At 38.4% G+C, this 24,330-nt stretch overlaps 1 protein-coding gene across 1 annotated transcript in view; it reads left to right on the top strand.

The window, feature by feature from the left end:
* The window catches only part of DEPDC1B (DEP domain containing 1B), a 97,236-nt gene that overhangs the window by 27,583 nt on the left and 45,323 nt on the right, over positions 1-24,330 (top strand). The window contains exons 3-4 of the mRNA XM_032627252.1: positions 20,448-20,583; positions 23,842-23,969. Of these exons, the coding sequence (XP_032483143.1) occupies positions 20,448-20,583; positions 23,842-23,969 (264 nt within the window). The remainder of the gene's footprint in view (positions 1-20,447; positions 20,584-23,841; positions 23,970-24,330) is intronic.

The following is a 24,330-nucleotide window of genomic DNA, read 5'->3' on the forward strand; positions in this document are numbered from 1 at the left end:
CGATGTTGAACATCTTTTTATGTGCCGATTGGCCATAAAACTCCTAGAAGAAAACATAGACAGTACACTCTGACATAAGTCTTAGCAGTATTTTTTTTTGCATCTGTCTTCTCAGGCAAGGGAAAGAAAAAAAAAAAAAAAACAAATGGGACCTAATTAAACTTAAGAGCTTTTGCTCAGCACAGGAAACCACCGACAAAATGAAGACATCCTACTGAATGGGAGAAAATATTTGGAAAGCATATGTATGATAAAGGGTTAATACCCAAAATATATAAACAGCTCATACAGCTCAATATCAAAAAAACAAACAACCTGATTAAAAAATGGGCAGAAGACCCGAATAGCCATTTTTCCAAAAAAGACATACAGATAGACAGTATTTATCGATACTGTAAGTTTACATCATCTGTTTACAAGATGAATTGTCTGTCAGTATGTAACATCAGTATTGTCTTATATGGTACAAAACACTGTAGATGTTATATGTATCACTAACACTAGACATCACAAATGAAAAGATAATGTGATAACTCTTAAACTCTCCCTTCAAGTGTTTCATAAATTTAGGATTTAAAAGAATATCTTAAAAAAAAAGATAATGTGAAAAAGAAATTCATATTTATTTACAGGTATAACGATCCATGCATTTATAACAAAGAAGCAACAATATGATTGCTCCATAGTAGACTACCCTATACACTAGTGAATGAATTCTCACAAAATTTTTTATGACATACAGTATTACAGTCATATAATACTGTTACATGTAAGAAAAAAAAGCCACTTACCTGTGATGATAGGCTGATATATGGTTTCTCCAAATACAAGAGAGAGAGGCATACGGTATGGTAATATAATTCTTTGAAAGCAAAGTTATGAAATAGTAAAAAAAGTAACACAGTAGGAGTTTTATATTAAATATCACTCATCTTATGCCTATGTAAGGATAGGCTATTCACTTGGAGTCTTGCACAGGATGTTCTATACAGTGAATACCTAGATGATGATGATGACACAAAAATGTCTCATACAGTTCTTGCTGTACAGTTATGAGATTTTCACATGAAGACACACACATACACAACAGATAAGCTTATTAACTGGGTGATGATTATTTACTATTCATTAGGTATAAGTGGATCATCATAAAGGCTTCATCATTGTATTCACATTGAGTAGGCTGAGGGGGAGGAGGGAGAGGAAGGGTTGGTCTTGCTGTCTCAGGGGTGACAAGAGGTGGAAGGGGAGGAGGGAGAGGCAGGCACACTTGGTGAACTTTACAGAATACATCATAATTTCTGACTTTTTTGCTTTTTCATTTGTGTACAAATGTTTCTATGATACATGGTACCAATCATTCTTCTACCATTTGCTTTAGTTTCAGTGTCTGTATCATAGAAGGGTCCATGCCGTAAAAGAAGTCAAAAGCAGTCTTGAAGAATTGGAACCCTCTACCAGATTGTCTAATGTCAATTTGTTTTCTGACACTGCTTCTTCCTGTATCTTCTTCCTCTTGTCTGGCACTGGTTAGGAATACCCATCTCCATCAAGTTGTCTTCTGTTATTTCTTCTGGTGTGGTGTCTATTAGCTTTTGAAGTTCTCTTAGATCCATGTCTTGAACCCTTCAGCCTCCACCTTTTGTGTCATATCCACAGTATCTTTCATGATTTCCTTGATTGGCTCTTCAGTAATTCCTATGAAGTCATGTACAGCATCTGGACATATTTGTCTCTGGCAGGAATTGATTGTTTCTGTCTTGACAGCTTTCACAGCTTTTTCTGTAACAACGATGGCATATTCAATGGTGTAATCCTTCCAGACTTTCATGACATTCTCTCGATTAGGGTTCTCTTGCATAATGTGACAGTCCTTTCCATAAGGTACTGTGTGTAATTAGCCTTAAAGGTCCTTATGATCTCCTGATGTAGAGGCTGAGTTAGAGACGTTGCGTTTGGGGGCAAGTAGACCACTTTCATGCCTTCAGTGTTGAACTCATGGACTTCTGGGTGGCCAGGGGCGTTGTCCAATATCAAAAGAACTTTAAAAGGCAGTCCCTTACTGGCAAGATATTTTCAGGGATAAAGCATCGATGGAACTGGTCCAGAAAAGGGGTTCTCGTTCAGACCTTCTTCTTGTACAACCAGAAGACTGGCAGCTGGTGTTTAGCTTTCCCTTCAAGGCTCGTTCATGGGTTAGCAGCTTTTTATAACTAAGAGCAGTCCTGATGGTAAACTCGACTGCGTTTCCACACAACAATAGAGTTAGCCTGTCCCTTCCTGCCTTAAATCCTGGTGCTCACTTTTCTTCCTTACTAATAAATGTTCTTTGTGGCATTTTGCTTCCAGAATAGGGTACTTTCATCTGTGTTAAAAACCTGTTAAGGCAGATATCTGATTTTCTCCTCATTGATTTTCTTAATGGTGTCGGGGAATTCATGTGCTGCATCTTGGTCAGTAGAAGCTGCTTGTCCTGTTATTTTGACATTTTTTTAAGCCAAACCTTTTTCTGAAATTACTAAACCATCCCTTGCTGGTATTAAATTCTCCAGTTTTAGATCCTTCACCTTCCTTTTGCTTTAAGTTTTCATATAATGATTTTGCTTTTCCTTGAATCATATTAGAGTCTATATGCCTTTCATATAGCAATCCTGTACCTACCTAAAAACTGCATTTTCAGTGTGAGATAAAAAGGTATATCTCAAAAAGTGCAAGGTTTTTGCACCTGCTGGATTATTAGTGGCAGCAACAGCTTCACGAATTTTTCTTTCTTTCTTTTTTTTTTTTTACAGTGTTCCTTACACTGAATTCATTTGTCTTGAACTGGTGGACAACCACAGCGTCCGACCTCAATCTATGGAACATATCAAGGAATTCGACTTTTTCTTGTCATGTCATGACTTTTCTCTGCTTCTTGGGAGCACTTCCAGCATCACTAGTGGCACTTTGTATGGGTCCCGTGGTGTTATGCAAGGTTTATGGCCCTAAACACGATGAAAAATACATGAGAACAGTGAGAGATCACTTTCTACTTCAAAACGCAATTTACTGGAGATATGAACTGCTCCCGTGGAGATGATTAGCGTCACAGGGCATTTTAAGCAGGTGTTGGCAACACTTGAGCTCACTGTAATGGCAACAGGAAGTGGCTACCAAATTACTACAGTAGTACATTGTGTACACAGTTAATTCTATGCAGTTTTTTTTTGGCGGTACGCGGGCCTCTCACTGTTGTGGCCTCTCCCGTTGCGGAGCACAGGCTCCGGACGCGCAGGCTCAGCGGCCATGGCTCACGGGCCTAGGCGCGCCGCGGCATGTGGGATCTTGTGGGATCTTCCCAGACCGGGGAACGAACCCGTGTCCCCTGCATCGGCAGGCGGACTCTCAACCACTGTTCCACCAAGGAAGCCCTATGCAGTTTTAATACTGCATTTTTATGTTTGTTTACCTTTTTCTCAACTGCAACTGGTGCCATGTACAGTCTGTAAGAGTTTGTGTGTAAGTTTTGACCAATTTTAACTTTTTATAATAGATTTGTATATATTTTATGGTAGTAAATGATAAAATGGACTAGTCTCTACATATAGTTTATGCATTCAGGACACACCTAACTTTTTCTTAATTTTTTTTGATAGTTCTAGGCTACATTGTTTGTCTGCTAGTTTTTTTTCAAATTGTTGCAAATCTCAAAAAACATTTCCACTATGTTTATTGAAAAAAATCCGTGTTTAAGTGGACCCACGCAGTTCAAACCCATGTTGTTCAAGGGTCAACTGTGATATAGATCATGTGGGCATCAATCAGTTCTTCTCAGTGAATCCTAAAACTGTAACTTTCTGAGAAGAGTGGGAACTTGCCTTGAGTTGCAGTTTATAAGACTAGACTTATAAAAGTCGTTGAAAGATGCCTGTTACATAGCATGCACTTACATTGTTTGAATTGATTTGAAGTCATCACACAGAAAGGAATACAAATTAATAGAAGATTCTGTTAGTTCAGGTCCTCTGAGAAGAGAAGGAGATGCCAGGAAGGGACTACATGTGCAGGCATTATAATGCCAGGGTTGATGAGGGGGGTGGGGCACCTGGAAAGGATAAAGGGAAGGCAAGAGGAGTTGAGGTGAGCCTTCAGACTGTGATGCAGATCTGACCTCTGTGGAAAGCAGAGAAGGAAAGAGGAATTGGGAAGGAAGAGCCTAAGCCCACAGGGTGCAATTCTGAGAAGGTCTCGGCCGGACCGATGTGATGGGGAGGCCTTGGGCAAAGGTTGCCAGCTGGAGGAGTCCTGTGTCTTCTGGTGGGATTGGCCTGGCTCCATACCCCCACTGTGCTCACTGATGTGCTGGAAGCATCCTGGGGGAAGCGTGAAATGTGCAGCAGCTAGAGGCTGGAGGCTGTCCTGGACGCTGCTGCTCTTGAAGGGAGATGTGAGCTGTGCACCTCCATGGCTGGCACTGTCCATTTCTGGTGCTGCACAGATCTGCTTTTCCACATGTGTTTATAGGCCTTTCTTCCTAGGGCACAATCTAGGAGATGGAAATTCCTAGGAAGAATACGTTCTCTGCTGCTATAGCTGATCTCATGGATGCAACTGATGCTGATTCTTTCCCTTCTCCACTCTCCATTGTAGATTCTCCCACCCTCAGCTGTCACGTTGGCAGACTTTGGGTGTGTTACCTAGAAGTGTGACCCAAAAGTTCATTCTGAGAATCTGGACCCGTGATAACCGTGCACTTCTCAGGTGTGATGTTTGTGCACATGCCCATTCACGGTACGGTGGGGCAAGGGAGTACAAGAGGTGTGTGGGTATTCATTCCTTCCTGCCCCCGGGGGCTGAGAGCAGCCCTGCCTCGTTCTGCTGGTCAGGATCAGTTACCCCTGCTATGACAGGGGTTCCTGTTCTTGCCTGTCGGTCCCTGCTATGACTCCTGGCAAGAGTACTTACTTCTCTTTGGGGGACAGAACTTCTAACTGCAGAGCCCAGGGTTGTAGGGATGGGAAGCACAAAGTCCCCCAGTGGGTCACTGGGAGGGGTGGTAAGAAGGGCTACTCCTAGTTCCACCCCTTGGTCCCAGGACGTGTATTCATGTGTATATTGGACCCAGCACTGTATAAAGCCCTCTGATTTAATTCATACACTGTTCCATTGTCCTGTATGTCCACCTTGTCTCCAGTACCATTTCGATTGCAGTAGGTTTATAATACATCTTGAATTCAGATAATGACCCCTAACTTCTTTTTTTTTTTCCAAAATTGTTTTGGCTATTCTAGTTCTTTTGCTTTTTCATATAAATTTTAGAATCAACTTGTTTATTTCTATAAAAATTTATTTTGAGATTTGGAATGAAATTGTGTGGAATCCATAGATCAGCTTGGGGAGATTTGATAACAAAATTGAGCCTTCCAAATCATCATGGTGTATCTCTCAGTTAATTTAGGTTTTAAATCTCTCAGCAGTGTTTGTAGCTTTAAGTATAAAGATTCTGCACAAGTTTTGGAGATTTAGATCTAAGTAGCTCATGTTTTTGGTGCTATTATAAATGGTGGTAGTTTTCCCTATAGATCTTGTGCATTTCTTTTATTTTTTTGTCATAGGTATTTAATATATTTTATTTTGTTGTAAATGGAATTTATTTTCTAAATAGTTATTGCTGATCTAAAGTAGGAATGTCTTTCAGATCATATCATATCTCTCCCCTTCTTGAAAATACTCATTTGATTCTTTACTCATAGAGGAATCTTTATTCATACAGAATGATTCTGAGCTTGTAGTTCAAAGAGTTCCTTAGTTTATCAAGTAACTTTTTCCAACTTCATCTATCATTGTCCTTCCCTCAAATACTTTTAGTTCCTGATACACCTTTAAGCAGTATCGTGAGATGTAATCATTGGCAGTTTTTCAGCACTTAAGTGATATAGTACTATATACTACTATTGGGCTTGAAAAATATGTTGAATGGGTTTACAGAGCATAGTGAAACCCAGAAAAATACTATAAATTTGACTAACCCATGGGTTTCTGGGAAACAGTGGTCTCAGAGAGATCAGCTCCTATAATAATCACTACTGGATTGCTTTTTTTTAATACAAAAGCTTTAGGCTACTAAGGCAAAGAGGCAGGGTGGTAAAAGCTGTAGATGCTGCAAATTTCTACAGATGCTAAAGGAAAAATTTTAGTATATATTGTGAAAAGGACTTTAAGTCATTCTGTCCTCTGTCATTCATGAGTGAAATTTATTAAGATTTATAAACTTTGTTTTCCTTGGGGTTTAGATGCCCTAGAATATTTTTATTGATTGATGAGGTAATGAATTCTGGTTTGTTTCAAGTACATTCATCAAAGGATAGTAGCTTTGGTATGGATTATTTTTTAATTGCTTTTTTCCAACCAGTATTTGGCAAAAGAGGTAGCAGTAGGAGACCTGGGTTGTTTTGTTGAATGATTAGCTGTGGCCAATCCTTTTCTGCCCTCAGATTTTTCAGTGTGCAAATGTGGAGTTTGTGCTAGATCATTCTAAGGGGACTTTATAATTTTGGAATCCATGATCATGTTGGGATTAAATTTATAGTTGGTGTTATTTATTTTTTGGCCATGCCTTGCAGCCTGCAGGATCCCAGCTCCCCAATTAGGGGAGCGAACCGGGGCCCTTGGCAACGAAAGCAAGGAGTCCCAACCACTGGACCGCCGGGGAATTCCCTATAGTTTTTAAAGACAAATGTTGCCCAGTAGAGAGAGCTCTGCTCTATTTGAATGTCCTCAATCTTGAGAAATACATTTTTCATGCAAGAGTGTATAAACTATATTTGAACAATTTATGTAGGAATAATAAAGCAAACACTTAACTACCCACAATTTATTTCTTCTCTAGAGAGATCATCAATGTCCTGACCTCATTCGTTAATGTGTTAATCATTTCCTTGCTTTTCTTTATTGTTTTTAACACTTAGATTTGTATCCTTAAACAATATACTATTTTTATTTGAAACATTTTTCTTTTGAAATTTATATTAAAGATATCAAAGAGTGTCTGTTCTCTGACTTATTCTTTTGTTGCTCATGATTTTTGAGATTTCATCCATGTTGGTGTGTTTAATTATAGTTGTGGAATTTCCTCAGCTATATTATGTCCTATTATATTGATATAATCTCTGTAATCTGTCTCTTTTCCTGACAGTAGAGATTTGGGTTGCTTTGAGTTTTTTGCTATTATAAACAATGCTGCCATCAACATTTATGAACATGTATCCTTTGCACATGTGTGTTTCTTTAGGTTACCCAGAGTTACCGAGGAATGGAATTAGTATACAGGATATGGATATGTTCATACATGCATGTTCAACTTTACTAGGTCATGCCAGCTGTTTTCTGTAGTGAATATGCAAATTTATATTTCAGTAGTAGGAACTATTTGATATTGACTGACTCTACCTTTTGCCGATCTGTGAAATGATCTTTTATTGTGATGTTATTTTGAATTTCCTTGATTGCTAATGAGATTAAGTATCTTTTTTTTTAATTGAAGTATAGTTGATTTACAATATTGTGTTAGTATCAGGAGTACAACAAAATGACTTGGTTTCATATATTCTTTATTTTTTGATTCTTTTCCATTATAGGTTATTTCAAGGTATTGAATGTAGTTCCCTGTCCTATACAGTAAATCCCTGTTGTTTATTTTGTACATGATCGCGTGTATCTGTTAATCCCACACTCCTAATTTATCCTCCCCCACCCCGAGATTAAGTATCTTTTTATATGTTTATTCATCATTCCTGATTCCAAACCTGGAAGTGCCTGCTTCATGTCTTTGTCTTCTCTATAGGATTTTTATTTCTTATAAATCCTTAGCAGTTTTTAAAAATATTCTGGATATTAATCCTTTGTCAATTACATAGATTACAAAATCTCACTTTTTTTTTCACCTTATGGTGTCTTGATGAACAGAAAAGTTTTTAATTGTGATGTAAGTGAATGTATCAGGCTTTTTTTTTAATACTGTGTGGTTTTTATGTCTTGCTTAAAAACATTCTTTTATTGCCCAAGGTCAGAGAGATATTTTCTTATATTGTGCCCTGAGTTTTATGGTTTCGCCCATGATTCTTATTCATAGTGTGATTTGGGGATTGTTCTGGTTTTCTACTGCTGAGAAACAATTTACCCCAAACTTTAGTGGCTGAAAGCAGCCATTTTATTTAGCTCATGGTTTTTGTGTCAAGAATTTAGAAGAAGCTCAACTGGCAGTTTGCCCCTTACCCACAAGGCATTAGTTGGGCTAGAAAATTCACTTCCAAGATGGCTTCTTTCTCTGCTCACAATAGTGGTGTCTTTGTGCTTCCTGGCTCCCTTCTCTTTCTACATGAGCTTTTATCCTCTAGGGCATCTCCCATGGCTTGTGCTTCTTGTAGCATGATGGGCTTAGGGTAGTTGCTATTCTTATGGGGTTGTTGGCTTCTAAGAGGTATGTTCCAAGAATGAACATCCCAAGAGCAAGTATTTACAATAGGCAAGCAGAGGGAACTGCCAGGCAGCTAAGATCTATGCCTGAGTTGGCAAAGTGTCACTTCTGCTTATTCTATTTATTCAGAAGAATCACAGAGCTCACTCACGTTCAAAGGAGTAGAGAAATAATCTCCTCCTGTTGATGGGGAGTGTTAAAGTCACATTGTGGAAGAGGCATAAAGAATGGGAGATATTGTCGTGGCCATCCTTGAAAAATACAATCTGACCACAGTAACATTCGTTTGCAAACTATATTCACCCCCTTCCTCAAGACTCCCAAAATTCATCATGTTATGGCATCACATACAGGAATCAGTAGCCCATACATTGCACTTCTAAAATGCAGTTGAGGGACTTCCCTGGTGGTGCAGTCGTTAAGAATCCTCCTGCCAATGCAGGGGTCACGGGTTCGAGCCCTGGTCTGGGAAGATCCCACATGCCACGGAGCGGCTTGGCCTGTGTGCCACAACTACTGAGCCTGCGCTCTGGAGCCCGCAAACTACAACTACTGAGGCCACGCCCCACAACTACTGAAGCCCGCGCACCTAGAGCCTGTGCTCCGCAACAGAGAGAAGCCACTACAATGATAAGCCTGCGCACTGCAATGAAGAGTAGCCCCCACTTGCTGCAACTAGAGAAAGCCCGCACGCAGCAACGAAGACCCAACGCAGCCAAAAATGAATGAATAAATAAATTTAATAAATTAGGAGGAAGCCATTTGATGCCTAAAAAAAAAACAAAACAGTAAATCAAAAAAAAAATGCAGTTGAACATACGTCTGCCATTCCTTGATTAGGTCACAGTTCTGCTTCCTGGGAGTGATTCTGTGTGGTTCCTGCCTACACCCTTGTGCTCTTAGCTCTAATTTCTGAGTCATTCTGGCCCATGACTGCAGTGGAAAGCTTTCTCAGATGCTTCCTGCTTATAGAAGCTTGAGATTCTTGACTGTCCTTTTAATTTTGAATTGTTTCTTTTTTAGTCCAAGTGGCTGGTGATTCTGTTAGTACTATTATCTTTAAAATGCTGTGGCTTTTCTATGGATTTCATTGTGCTTTAATCCATTAGACAAAAGTCACACTCGTAAATCTCTTTGAGATAGACTCTCCCCTGCCTTGGGCTGTTATAAGTCTGCTGTGGTACAACGCTCTTAAGATTCTTAAAGTACTGCTTTTATAAGGTACTACCTTAAATCTTTCTGAAGTTATAGCAAAAGTTTTATAGCCACACATTTGTGACTACTCTGAGACAGTAGTTTACTAGAAACATCTTGAATTTGATATTTGTTGTAAGACCATTTTTACTTTGAGAACCTTTTGCTGGGAGAGATTAAGGATGACAAATAGCTTTGTTTTCTAATCATTCAAGTCATGACTCCTTTATATTGCCTCTAAATTCTGCTTAAAAACTAAAAAGTTCCTTCTTCAGTTTCTTTCTCTCTGTCTATATCTTTTTATCAAGGCTAAAAGAAACAAGTCGGCATTTTGAACATTCGTCCTGGAAAACTCCTTAGATCCACCTTTTGTATTTTCCTTGTTACCGAAGGTGCCAGTTTTAACTGAACTATATGCCACTACGTAACATGGGTCTTTCTCTGTCTTCCAATAACAGCTTCCTCGCTGTTCTTCCAGCCTCCACTAACAAGTCTCTCTGAGCTCCTTCAGACCTCCACTCACTGCCTGGCCCTGATGCCACACACTTCTGTTCTGGTTATCTATTGTTGTGTAACAAAGCTATGCCCAAACCTAGTGGCTTAAAACAATCATTGTAATTTTTACGTAATTTTGTGGGTTGGGAATTTGGAAGGACTTAGCTGGACATCAGCTGAGGCTGCTGAGGCTGAGGAATCCACCTCCATGGTAACTTCTTCATCCACAAGTCTGGAACTTTGGTGCTCCTTGACCTCAATTTCTTTCCACGCAGGGTCTCATCTTCTAGGGCCTCTTCCTGTTGCTTAGGCATCTCACAGCATGCTGGGCTCAGGGTAGTCGCACTTCTTACATGATGACTGGTTTCCAAGAGTAAGCTTTGCAAGAATGAATGATACAAGGGCAAGAGTTCCAAGAGGCAGGAAGAAAGTTTCAGGCTAGTTAAAGGCTAGTGCCCAGAACTGCCACACTGTCACTTCTGCCATCTTCTATTTATCAAATCAGTTAGAGAGGGCTCACCCTAACTCGGATACACTCTACCTCTTGTTGGGGTAGTGGCAAGATCACATTGCAGAAGCATGTGTAGGTGGGAGGTAATGTTGCAAAACATCTTTGGAAGTGCACTCTGCCACAGGGATGCAGACTGTTCCCAAATGGATAACCAATTGGATCAGAATTCTTTATTGAACAGCCTGTACTTTTTCGTTGATCTGTAATGTCTGTTCTGTCATAAATCAGGTTTCTAAACATGTGTATTTGTTTTAGATTGCCTGTTTTTACTCATGGTTTACAACTGGGGGCCATTCTGCAGGGGACAATATTTGGAGACATTTTTGGTTGTCACGCTTGGGAGAACATGCTGCTAGCATCTAGTGGATCTGCACAATGTGCAGAACTGCCTCCCACGACAAAGAATTATACAGCCCAAATGTCAATCATTCTGAGTTGAGGGCTTCCCTGGTGGCACAGTGGTTGAGAATCTGCCTGCCAATGCAGGGGACACGGGTTCGAGCCCTGGTCCGGGAAGATCCCACATGCCGCGAAGCAACTAAGCCCGTGAGCCACAACTACTGAGCCTGCGCGTCTGGATCCTGTGCTCCGCAACAAGAGAGGCCACGATAGTGAGAGGCCCGTGCACCGCGATGAAGAGTGGCCCCTGCTTGCCACAACTAGAGAAAGCCCTTGCACAGAAACGAAGACCCAACACAGCCAAAAATAAATAAATAAAAATAAATAAAGGAATTCCCTTAAAAAAAAGAAAAAAAATTATGAGTTGAGAAATCATGGTCCGTGCCACCAGTATCATCCTACCGTATTATCTTAGTTAGCTTAATAGCTGGTACAGTAAGTCACCTCACTTTGCTTTTCTTCTTTAAGAATGTCTTGATTATATTTGGTCCCTTGCATTTCTGTATAAATTTTAGAATCAGTTAATCATGTGTCATGGAAAACTTTATATTTTGACTGGAATTTCGTTGTAACTATATATCTTCATGATGGAAATTGACATTTTATGATATTGAATCTTCTTATTCACTAACATGATATCTCTATCAATTTAGTTCTTTGATGCTTTTTAATAAAACTTTATAATTTTCTTATTAAAGGGCTTGCAAATCTTTTGTGCAAGATTTGCTCTCTTGGCCAGGTAGCTGCTGGGCTTTTATAAGTTGTGTTCCTCTTTTGGACCTTAATTCCCCTAAGTGAAAAATGTGACATTTGGAATAGAGATGACATGATTAAAATGTTAGAAATTGAAAACTGTCAATGTACAAAATACAGGTGGTCCTCTAGAGGGAGCTCTTCTGCATTTCATCTCAGGTCGGGTTGCCAGTCGGCTGTGAAGATACCGCCTCAGATGCACCTCATCTGACAGCTGCAGATGTTATAGCACAGACCTCATCTTATCAGGGCAGAGGAAGAAAGTGACTCCCTAGTATCTCATCAATCACAGTTCTCCACATAAGAAATTCTGCTTTGGTCTTTGGAAGATATTACTTGTTTCTGGGTATGGGAATACAAGAAATATATTTTGAACCTAGGAGGAAATTTATAGATCATCCAATTTAATCCCTTCATTTAACAAGTAAAAAAGCTATGATTTACATAGAGATGCTTTCTCTTTCCAAAGGATAAACAGCTTGTGAGAGAGCCAAGGCTGGAAATCAGGTCCATACTTTTCACACTGTAGTTGAAGGAATGGGGAAAAGAAGTAAGCAGTGGGTACTAGTGATGGGGTAGGGGTAGGGATTATGTTTAATTTTTAAAGGATTGAGAGGTGGGTTGTCTGTGAATTCCTGAAATTATATGCAATATTGTGTATGTGCATGTGAGAGTGTATGTGTGTATGCGAGTGAGTGTGTATGTGTGTGCATACACATGCTATACTTTGGCTGGAAATAGGACTTTTGCTGTGATTGTTGGCTTCTAAGAAATAGGATTGGACTTTGGTAAGCCAGCCTTTATTTACAAAGTAGAATAACTTTCACTGACTTTAGAGATGCATTTAATTTATAGTTTAGAATCATTTGGAAATAACTGCGTTGGTAACTTGAATACCAGAAATTTAAGCTGTCTTTCAGTTTATTTATCCTTAAGTTGATTTAATGATTTCAACACCTCTTTTTTTTTCTTACTGACTCAAAATTGACTTTTCAAGTAAAGTGCAGTTATTGGATGTTCTTTTCAGAGAAGATGAAGCTGAACTTCTCTATGTTAGTCATCCTTTTTGAAGTCTATTGTGACTGTTTTTGAAAGGTTTCTCCATAGTTCTCTTATTATTTATGATTCTTCTGATTCAGCTCAATACAAACTTGTAAACAGTAGACATTTTAAAATTCTTTATTTCTGCAGTTGCCTTATGAATAAGATCTTCATAGTTTATTTGGATGATTTTTTTGTGGATATCATGGACAAGATTTTAAGCCTTTATTTCGGCTTAAATAAATAAAAATGAAGATAAAAAGTCATTACCTACTAACTTCTATGTCTACTTTTTAATTGATTTTATTTTATTTTATTTTTGGCTGCGTTGGGTCTTAGTTGCTGCACTCAGGATCTTTGTTGTGGCATGTGAGATCTTTCATCGCGTTGCGTGGGCTCTCAGCTGTGGTGTGCGGGCATCTCTCTAGTTGTGGTGTGTGGGGTCAGTAGTTGCAGTGCGTAGGCTCTCTAGTTGTGGCGTGAGGGTTCTGTAGTTGCAGCATGCAGACTCTCTAGTTGTGGCTTGTGTGCCTCAGTAGTTGTGGTGTGCGGGCTTAGTTGCCCTGCAGCATGTGGAATCTTAGTTCCCCGACCAGGGATCGAACTCACATCCCCTGCATTGGAAGGCAGATTCTTAACCACTGGACCACGAGGGAAGTCCCTATGTCAACTCTAAGAACTAGAGTTCTTGCATTGCTTTTTCAGTGCAATGCAATATATCCTTCTCTAGCAAGCTAACAGAAAAAGATGCTCTGAGAAAAATATGTATTTAATTGCCTCTATTGTTCTTTAGACTTCTATGTATTCATCCAAGGAATGATGATGTTGATTCCCAGGGGGAATAAAAAAACAGAAAGGAGTATAAAAGGGCAGAGTAAGGATATTGGGAAGCTTTATATCTCCTCCAAGATGGATGTTTAGACTGAAGCTTCAGTCTCATTGTGAGGTGTTGGATATTCAAGGAAAGGAGGATTAATCTTTATTAGAAATAGTTATGAAAATGAATTTTAGGCCAAATGATTTTTGTGCTAATGTTACTTTCCTCAACAAGTGTTACTGAAGATTTATCTGTCAATAATTTTCATTTGCATACTTACCACCTAAAAATTTCAGCAGGAGTTATGAGGCAGTAAGGGTTTTGAGCTGGGTGAAAGAAACGGCTTACCCTAACATCCCATTAAGAGCATGTTTAATCATGAAAATCAAGTGACAGACCGAGGTTTATTTATTTATTTATTTAAAAATGCGTCACATGTTTGACTCCTGTTTTTCTTCATAAATGTTATTTAATGGGCGTAATGAATGGATGTTTTTATTTAAAAAATTAAAAAAAAATTTTTTTCCTTCTTTAACATCTTTATTGGAGTATAATTGCTTTAAAATGGTGTATTAGTTTCTGCTGTATAACAACGTGAATCAGCTATATATATATATATATCCCCATATTTCCTCCCTCTTTCATCTCCCTCCCACCCTCCCTATCCCACCCCTCTAGGTGGACACAGAGCACTGAGCTGATCTCCCTGTGCTATGTGGCTGCTTCCAACTAGCTATCTATTTTACATTTGGTAGTGTATATATGTCATGTCACTCTCTCACTTCGTCCCAGCTTACCCTTCCCCCGACTGTGTCAAGTCCATTCTCTATGTCTGTGTCTTTATTCCTGTCCTGCCCTTAGGTTCTTCAGAACCCTGTTTTGTTTTTTTTTTTTTTTTTAGATTCCATATATATGTGTTAGCATATGGTACTTGTTTTTCTCTTTCTGACTTACTTCACTCTGCATGACAGTCTCTAGGTCCATCCACCTCACTACAAATAACTCAATTTCGTTTCTTTTTATGGCTGAGTAATATTCCATTGTATATAGATGCCACATCTTCTTTATCCATTCATCTGTCGATGGACACTTAGGTTACTTCCACGTCCTGGCTATTGTAAATAGAGCTGCAATGAACATTGTGGTACATGACTCTTTGTGAATTATGGTTTTCTCAGGGTATATGCCCAGTAGTGGGATTGCTGGGTCATATGGTAGTTCTATTTGTAGTTTTTTAAGGAACCTCCATACTGTTCTCCATAGTGGCTGAATCAATTTACATTCCCACCAACAGTGCAAGAGGGTTCCCCTTTCTCCACACCCTCTCCTGCATTTATTGTTTGTAGATTTTTTCATGATGGCCATTTTGACCGGTGTGAGGTGATACCTCATTGTAGTTTTGATTTGCATTTCTCTAATGATTAGTGATGTTGAGCATCCTTTCATGTGTTTGTTGGCAATCTGTATATCTTCTTTGGAGAAATGTCTATTTAGGTCTTCTGCCCATTTTTGGATTGGGTTGTTTGTTTTTTTGATATTGAGCTGCAGGAGCTGCTTGTATATTTTGGAGATTAATCCTTTGTTGCTTCATTTGCAAATATTTTTTCCCATTCTGAGGGTTGTCTTTTGGTCTTGTTTATGGTTTCCTTTGCTGTGCAAAAGCTTTGAAGTTTCATTAGATCCCATTTGTTTATTTTTGTTTTTATTTCCATTTCTCTAGGAGGGGGTCAAAAAGGATCTTGCTGTGATTTATGTCATAAAGTATTCTGCCTATGTTTTCCTCTAAGAGTTTGATAGTTTCTGGCCTTACATTTAGGTCTTTAATCCATTTTGAGTTTATTTTTGTGTATGGTGTTAGGGAGTGTTCTAGTTTCATTCTTTTGCATGTAGCTATCCAGTTTTCCCAGCACCTCTTATAGAAGAGGCTGTCTTTTCCATTGTATATTCTTGCCTCCTTATCAAAGATAAGGTGACCATATGTGTGTGGGTTTATCTCTGGGCTTTCTATCCTGTTCCATTGATCTATATTTCTGTTTTTCTGCCAATACCATAGTGTCTTGATTACTATAGCTTTGTAGTATAGTCTGAAGTCAGGGAGCCTGATTCCTCCAGCTCCGTTTTTCTTTCTCAAGATTGCTTTGGCTCTTCGGGGTCTTTAGTGTTTCCATACAAACTGTGAAATATTTTGTTCTAGTTCTGTGAAAAATGCCATTGGTAATTTGATAGGGATTGCATTGAATCTGTAGATTGCTTTGGATAGTGTAGTTATTTTCACAATGTTGATTCTTCCAATCCAAGGACATGGTACATCTCTCCATCTGTTTGTATCATCTTTAATTTCTTTCATCAGTGTCTTACAGTTTTCTGTAGACAGATCTTTTGTCTCCTTAGGTAGGTTTATTCCTAGGTATTTTATTCTATTTGTTGCAATGGTAAATGGGAGTGTTTGCTAAATTTCTCTTTCAAAAATTTTATCATTAATGTATAGGAATGCAAGAGATTTCTGTGCATTAATTTTGTATCCTGCTACCCTACCAAATTCATTGATTAGCTCTAGTAGATTTCTGGTAGCATCTTTAGGATTCTCTATGTGTAATATCATGTCATCTGCAAAGAGTGACAGTTTTAATTCTTCTTTTCTGATTTGGATTCCTTTTCTTTCTTTTTCCTCTCTGATTGCTGTGGCTAAAACTTCCAAAACTGTGTTGAATAATAGTGGTGAGAGTGGGCAACCTTGTCTTGTTCCTGATCTTAGTGGAAATGGTTTCAGTTTTTCACCATTGAGAATGATGTTGGCTGTGGGTTTGTCATATATGGCCTTTATTGTATTGAAGTAACTTCCCTCTATGCCTACTTTCTGGAGGGTTTTTATCATAACTGGGTGTTGGCTTTGTCGAAAGCTTTTTCTGCATCTATTGAGATGATCAGATGGTTTGTCTCCTTCAATTTGTTAGTATGGTTTATCACATTGATTGATTTGCGTATATTGAGAATGCTTGCATTCCTGGGATAAACCCCACTTGATCATGGTATATGATCCTTTTAATGTGCTGTTTGATTCTGTTGGCTAGTATTCTGTTGAGGATTTTTGCATCTATGTTCATCAGTGATATTGGCCTGTAGTTTTCTTTTTTTGCGACATCTTTGCTTGGTTCTGGTATCAGGGTGATGGTGGCCTCGAAGAATCAGTTTGGGAGTGTTCCTCTCTCTGCCATATTTAGGAAGACTTTGAGAAGGATAGGTGTTAGCTCTTCTCTAAATGTTTGATATTATTCTCCAGTGAAGCCATCTGGTCCTGGGCTTTTGTTTGTTGCAAGATTTTTAATCACAGTTTCAATTTTAGTGGTTCTGATTGGTCTGTATATATTTTCTATTTCTTCCTGGTTCAGTCTTAGAAGGTTGTGCTCTTCTAAGAATTTGTCCATTTCTTCCAGGTTGTGCATTTTATTGGCATATAGTAATTTATTGGCTTGTAATAATCTCTCATGGTCCTTTGTATTTCTGCAGTGTCAGTTGTTACTTCTCCTTTTTTATTTCTAATTCTATTGATTTGAGCCTTCTCCCTTTTTTCATGATGGCTAATGGTTTATCAATTTTTTTAATGTGCTCAAAGAGCCAGCTTTTAGTTTTATTGAGCTTTGCTATTGTTTCCTTCATTTCTTTTTCATTTGTTTCTGACCTGACCTTTATGCTTTCTTTCCTTCTGCTAACTTTGGAGTTTTTTTGTTTTTCTTTCTCTAATTGCTTTAGGCATAAGGTTAGGTTGTTTATTTGAGTTGTTTCTTGCTTCTTGAGGTAAGAGTGTATTGCTATCAACTTCCCTCTTAGAACTGCTTTTGCTCCATCCCATAGGTTTTGGGTCGTAGTGTTTTTATTGTCATTTGTTTCTAGGTATGTTTTGATTTCCTCTTTGATTTCTTCAGTGACCTCTTGGTTATTAAGTAGTGTATTGTTTAGCCTCCATGTGTTCATGTTTTTTACAGAATTTTTCCTGTAATTGATATCTAGTCTCATAGCGTTGTCATCAGAAAAGATACTTGATATGATTTCAATTTCCTTAAATTTACCAAGGCTTTTTTGTGACCCAAGATATGATCTCTCCTGGAGAATGTTCCATGAGCACTTGATAAGAAAGTGTAATCTGCTGTTTTTCGATGGAATGTCCTATAAATATCGGTTAAGTCCATCTGTTTAATGTATGATTTAAAGCTTGTGTTTTTTATTTATTTTCATTTTGGATGATCTGTCCATTGGTGAAAGTGGGGTGTTAAAGTCCCCTCTTCCTATTGTGTTATTGTCGATTTCCCCTTTTATGGCTGTTAGCATTTGCCTTATGTATTGAGGTGCTCCTATGTTGGGTGCATAAATATTTACAATTGTTATATCTTCTTCTTGGATTGATCCCTTGATCATTTGTCTCTTGTACTTCTTTGTCTCTTGTACTAGTCTTTATTTTAAAGTCTGTTTTGTCTGGTATGAGAATTGCTACCCAGCTTTCTTTTGATTTACATTTGCATGGAATATCTTTCCATCCCCTCACTTTCAGTCTGTATGTGTCCCTAGGTCTGAAGTGGGTTTCTTGTAGACAACATATTTATGGGTCTTGTTTTTGTATCTATTCAGGCAGTCTGTGTCTTTTGGTTGGAGCATTTCATTCATTTACAATTAAGGTAATTATCAATATGTATGTTCCTATTACCATTTTCTTAATTGTTTTGGGTTTGTCATCGTAGGTCTTTTCCTTCTCTTGTGTTTCCTGCCTAGAGAAGTTCCTTTAGCATTTGTTGTAAAGCTGGTTTGGTGTTGCTGAATTCTCTTAGCTTCTGATTGTCTGTAAAGGTTTTAATTTCTCCATCGAACCTGAATGAGATCCTTGCTGAGTAGAGTAATCTTACTTGTAGGTTTTTCCCTTTCATCACTTTAATTATGTCCTGCTACTCCTTTCTGGCTTGCAGAATTTCTGCTGAAGGATCAGCTGTTAGCCTTATGGGGATTCCCTTGTATGTTATTTGTTACTTTTCCCTTGCTGCCTTTTTTTTTTCTTTTTTTTCCTTGCGATACGTGGGCCTTTCACTGTTGTGGCCTATCCCATTGCGGAGCACATGCTCCAGACACGCAGGCTCAGTGGCCATGGCTCACGGGCCCAGCCGCTCCATGGCGTGTGGGATCCTCCTGGACCAGGGCACGAACCTGTGTCCCCTGCATCAGCAGGCGGACTCTCAACCACTGCGCCACCAGGGAAGCCCCCTCCCTTGCTGCTTTAATATTTTTTTTTGTATTTCATTTTTGATAGCTTGATTAATATGTGTCTTGGCTTATTTCTCCTTGGATTTATCCTGTATGGGACTGTCTGTGCTTCCTGGACTTGACTATTTCCTTTCCCATGCTAAGGAGGTTTTCAATTTTAATCTCTTCAAATATTTTCTCAGTCACTTTTTTTTCCTCTTCTTCTTCTGGGACCCCTAAAATTCGAATGTTGGTGCGTTTAATGTTGTCCCAGAGGTCTCTGAGACTGTCCTTAGTTCTTTTCATTTTTTTCTTTATTCTGCTCTGCAGTAGTTATTTCCACTATTTTATCTTCCAGGTCACTTATCTGTTCTTCTGCCTCAGTTATTCTGCTATTGATTCTTTCTAGAGAATTTTTAATTTCATTTATGGTGTTGTTCATCATTGTTTGTTTGCTCTTTAGTTCTTCTAGGTCCTTGTTAAACGTTTCTTGTATTTTCTCCATTATATTTCCAAGATTTTGGATCATCTTTACTATCATTACTCTGAATTGTTTTTCAGGTAGACTGCCTATTTGCTCTTCATTTGTTTGGTCTGGTGGGTTTTTACCTTGCTCCTTAATCTGGAGTATCTGTGTATTTCTCTGTCTTCTTATTTTGCTTAACTTACTGTGTTTGGGGTCTCCTTTTTGCAGGCTGCAGGTTCGTAGTTCCCATTTTTTTGGTGTCTGCTCCCATTGGGTAAGGTTGGTTCAGTGGGTTGTGTAGGCTTCCTGGTGGAGGAGACTGGTGCCTGTGTTCTGGTGGATGAGGCTAGACCTTGTCTTTCTGGTGGGCAGGACCACGTCCAGTGGTGTGTTTTGGGGTGCCTGTGAATTTATTATGATTTTAGGCAGCCTCTCTGCTCATGGGTGGGGTTGTGTTCCTGTCTTGCTAGTTGTTTGGCAGAGCGTGTCCTGCACTGTAACTTGCTGGTTGTTGAGTGGAGCTGGGTCTTAGCGTTGTGATGGAGATCTCTGGGAGAGCTTTCGCTGTTTGATACTACGTGGGTCCAGGAGGTCTCTGGTGGACCAATGTACTGAGCTTGGCTCTCCCACCTCAGAGGCTCTGGCCTGACACCTGGCCAGAGCACCAAGACCCTGTCAGCCACACGGCTCCAGGAGTCGTCATGACAGCCCTTCACTCCCCCACAGCAGACTCAGCAGCCGTACAGACAGTGTGCTTCAAATTGCCAATCTGGCAGACTGCCTGCAGAATCATTCCTCCTCCTCCTCGTCCGCCTTGTGGGGATCTGGCGCAGCCAACCTGGCCAAGAAGACGAGGAAAAGGTGTGGGGTCTGCGTGCCCTGCAAGAGGCTCATCAGCTGTGGCCGAATGAATGCTTTTAAAAAATCATACATTGTTGGGTACTATTAGCCGTGTGTAATGATTTAAGTACGAATTCATTACCTGAAGTTTGGAATTATATAAACTCTCAAGGATAAAAGAAGTGGGGACTATTGTTAAAATATCTGTGTTTCCCACTGACTGCAATAATATTTTCTTCTTGGTTTTTAGATTTCCTCCTTCCTCACCCCTGAGACCATATCCAAAGAGGCCCCCATATCAAAAGGATGTTATTAAATTTCCAGAATGGGATGATCCCCTACCAGGCACTTCACAAGAGAATATCCCAGTGAGGCCAGTTGTGATGGTAAGTGCCATTATAGAAGCTGGAGGACTAGCAGAGGGAAAGATAAGAAATAGTCTGTGAACCATCAGGCTTACTTTTTTGGGGTGTACTTCTTCCTTGAAATACCTCAGTAGAAAACTATTAAGATTGCCATAATGCTAAAAAATAAAATGCAGACAAAAATTTTATACTGCAGTTTTTAAGAATTGTACTAACACCAGTGTTTTAAGTTAATCTAGTCTTATAGAACTGGATGTCCAGTTCATACATTTGCAAAGGTATGTTGTAAACGTTTTTAGGCAATGTGATTGAAAGAAAAAATTTTTTTAACGGAGGTTGTATTGTATCTCAGTTTGGAGAGAATAATTAAGCAGCTTAGGCTTTATCAAAAATAATTCAAGAAAAAGAGTGGCACCAGTGACAGAAATGGGGACTCCATATGAACTTGCAGATTTGTCAGGGACAGTGATGAATGTAGTTTTAAATATGTTTGATGAGAAAGGTGGGTTGTATTAAATGGAAGTATCTAACAGGCAGATGGAGATAAAAGCTCTGGAACTTAGATGAGAGGTCGTATTTGAAAGTCATTAACATTCATTCAGCAAAGATTTGTTGATTGTCTACTGTGTGCCATGCATCCTGCCAGGTTCTACAGATGCAGCTGTGTGTAATATGGTTTTTCCTCCAAAAGGGCTCATAGTCTAGTGAAGTATTCAATATGATGATAGATTATTAGAAAACAGAGTGGACCTACTCTGAAAGAGTGAGCACAAAGTGTATTTGAGGACTATTTAATTCATTCCTAATGAGGAGAACTTAATTAAGGTCTAGCTGATAGTTCCTGTACTTAAGAAAGTTAAAATATCAGCTCCATGAAATCAGGTTCATTTTTTTTAACATTTGTGTTTAAACACCTAATATGACACCATCAGTAGAATGGTTATTCAACAGACGTTTTTTCATTATAATGTCATCCAGTATTGTTTATACAAAAGAGGTAAAAATCCCATATTAAACTAATGTGTATTTATGTCATCGATATAGTAACTTCCCTTTTTTGTTCTTTTTGGTTCTGTGAACCTTTAGGAAGACCAGCTGGTCATTAGCACACTTTCATGCACCAACGAAGAAGACAGTGTCATCTCTCTTCTCTCTTCTGTTTTCAGTTTCTAATTTTTCATCAGCCCTGAAGTGGTGGTATACCAGTGTCTCAGACTCATCAAACATTTCCCCCACAGCTTGTCATGTCGCTGGTCGTCTGTATGTATATTTCTGATAATGTTGCTCTTGCCTTTTCTTGTACTTCCCTCTAAATCAAGTGGTGGAGGTTTGAGCTCCTCACTTGCTACAGTTCCTCTAAAGCTTGGGCTGTCTGGAGGAAGAGAACTTTCCAGAGGAAGAATGGCAGAGCAGGATCTGTTTCCCCAGTTGGGCCTTATGCAGGTTTTAGGTTGATGAGGTTAGTAGTCAATAGAGAAACAGTCCATCTTTCTTATAGGACCTGAGCTCATATTCATTTCTTCTATCTTACTTGCCCTCTTTGTATCTCTGCCTCCACTTTGCTTGTTCGTTTTTGTTTTTGTTCTGTCCTATCCTCTCTCTTGCCTAGCCATTTTATAAAATAAAATGAAGTGAGGCAAATAGAATGATTTGTTGTGTTTGCTGAGGGGCAGTGTAATGTGGAGAGGACAAGTGTGAGCTCTGGAGACAGACTGCTGGATTTGAATCTTGGCTCCTTCATTTACTAGCTGTGTGATCTTGTTTCTCTGTTTTATTCACTGTGTCTGTGTCTCAGTTTTCTTTTTGGTGAAAGTGGGATGAAAACACCCCCCTGGGGTAAGGTCGTTATGAGAATCAAGTGACTTCCTATCTATAAAGTGTATAGAAGGTGCCTGACACACAGGTTTTCAGAAACTGTTAACTGCTATTGCTGTTATTAACAGAATTGTTCATAGGTAGAGACAAAAGAAAAAAAATTACTCATAATATCATCCAGAGAGAATTAATATTAACATTTTTGTTGTGTTTTATTTTTTCCACGCATGTTTTTAACAACAAAATGAGATCGTGCTGTGCTGTTTTGGTAGCCTATATTCTTCACTTACGACAGTGTATTGTGTCCATTTTTTCATGTTATTCAACATTCAACATCATTTTTAATATCTGCATCATGTCTATAAAGGATTATGGTTTATTTATCCAGTTCTTTACTGTTAGATATGTACCATGTTTTCAGCTTTTTCAGTATGTGTGTAAACAATGCAATGAACAGTATCTTTACAGATAAATAGTTGAGTATTTCTTTAAGATAACTTTTAGAAGTGAATTTGCTAGGCAAATGCAACAACTCATATTCCTGCCTTTAAAAGAGAACACCTAATTTGGATACTTTTAAAAAAAAAAGTCACAAATCCATGTGACCTTCAAGTTTCTTTTGTAGTTCAGTAATTCTCCAAAAACGAAACTAAAAACCACATCAAAAAACAACTGTCCAGTTCACTTTTTCCAATTAATAAGATTTTTCTATAATGACACTTCTGCAAAAAACTATTATAAAAGTCCTTTGTAGGTGATTTCTAATATGTTTTGCCTTTAAAAGTTCATAGTTCCTCACTGTCATTACCAAAAGGAAGTTTTAAGATTTCTGTCTAGTAGCCTAAATGTGAGAAGGGAGATGCTAAGAATGTTGAAGCGCTAAAGCTATGCGACTTTGAGCAAATTACTTAACCTCTCTGGTCTTTAGTTTTTCTTCCCGGCCATCTCCAGCTGTCCTTCTGGAGCTCTTTTTTTTCCTGCCTTCTTCAGATGCCTAAGATCTGGGACCTGCTATCTAACATTGTACTTATTTGATCTTTCCTTATAAAAAACAGAGAATTCTTGAAAGTAATAGACTTTAATGTTATTTTAAACAATCACTTAATTTGGACAGTTTGTGAATTTGGATAGATATTCCTCGATGTTAATTAATTTGAATTAATGAAACTTTATTTTACTGCTACTTCACTGATTAGTTAGAACTCCCACAGGGAAAAATAGCTAATGTCATGCTTATTGCCATAGCTCTTTTGCAATTCTTGAATATTCATTTATGATATGACCTGATCTTTGAGTCATACTTTATTACTCTGCAGTCCATGCAAAGAAAGTTAATGTTTCAAATTATTATTTTAAAACAAGTTAAAAATAACCAAATCAAAGAAATTTCTCATAAACTCATACCTCTGTCTATTGAAATACTTATTCTCTCTCTTTCTTACTCTCCTCCCCTACCCCAATTAGAATTCTGAGATGTGGTACAAGCGTCACAGCATTGCTATTGGAGAGGTGCCGGCTTGCCGTCTTGTCCACCGCAGACAGCTGACAGAGGCCAATGTAGAAGAGTTATGGAAGACTATGACATTATCATAGTATGTGCATTTGCTATTAATGAGACCTTTAAGTATTTTTCTTTTTTTTTCTGTTTTGCTTCACTACTACTCTCTGCATATTTAATTTTCTGAAACTGTGTATAAAACTCTCAAATTTGATTGCATTATTTACAGCTGTGCTGCTTAGCAAACATAATTTAACTGAATTCTGGGAATTTTCTATTGTCATTTATATGCTAGTTAAGAATAGAACATTAAAAGTTCTTTTTTTTTTTTTTTGCCACTGGTCCAAAATTACCTAATATTTAATTATTTTTATTTTTGTTTTTTTAAATTTAACTATAGTTGATTTACAATATTGTGTTAGTTTCAGGTGTACAGCTTCAGATTCTTTTCCATT

The sequence above is a fragment of the Phocoena sinus genome, chromosome 3 (assembly GCF_008692025.1).
Source record: "Phocoena sinus isolate mPhoSin1 chromosome 3, mPhoSin1.pri, whole genome shotgun sequence".
Classification (NCBI taxonomy): domain Eukaryota; kingdom Metazoa; phylum Chordata; class Mammalia; order Artiodactyla; family Phocoenidae; genus Phocoena; species Phocoena sinus.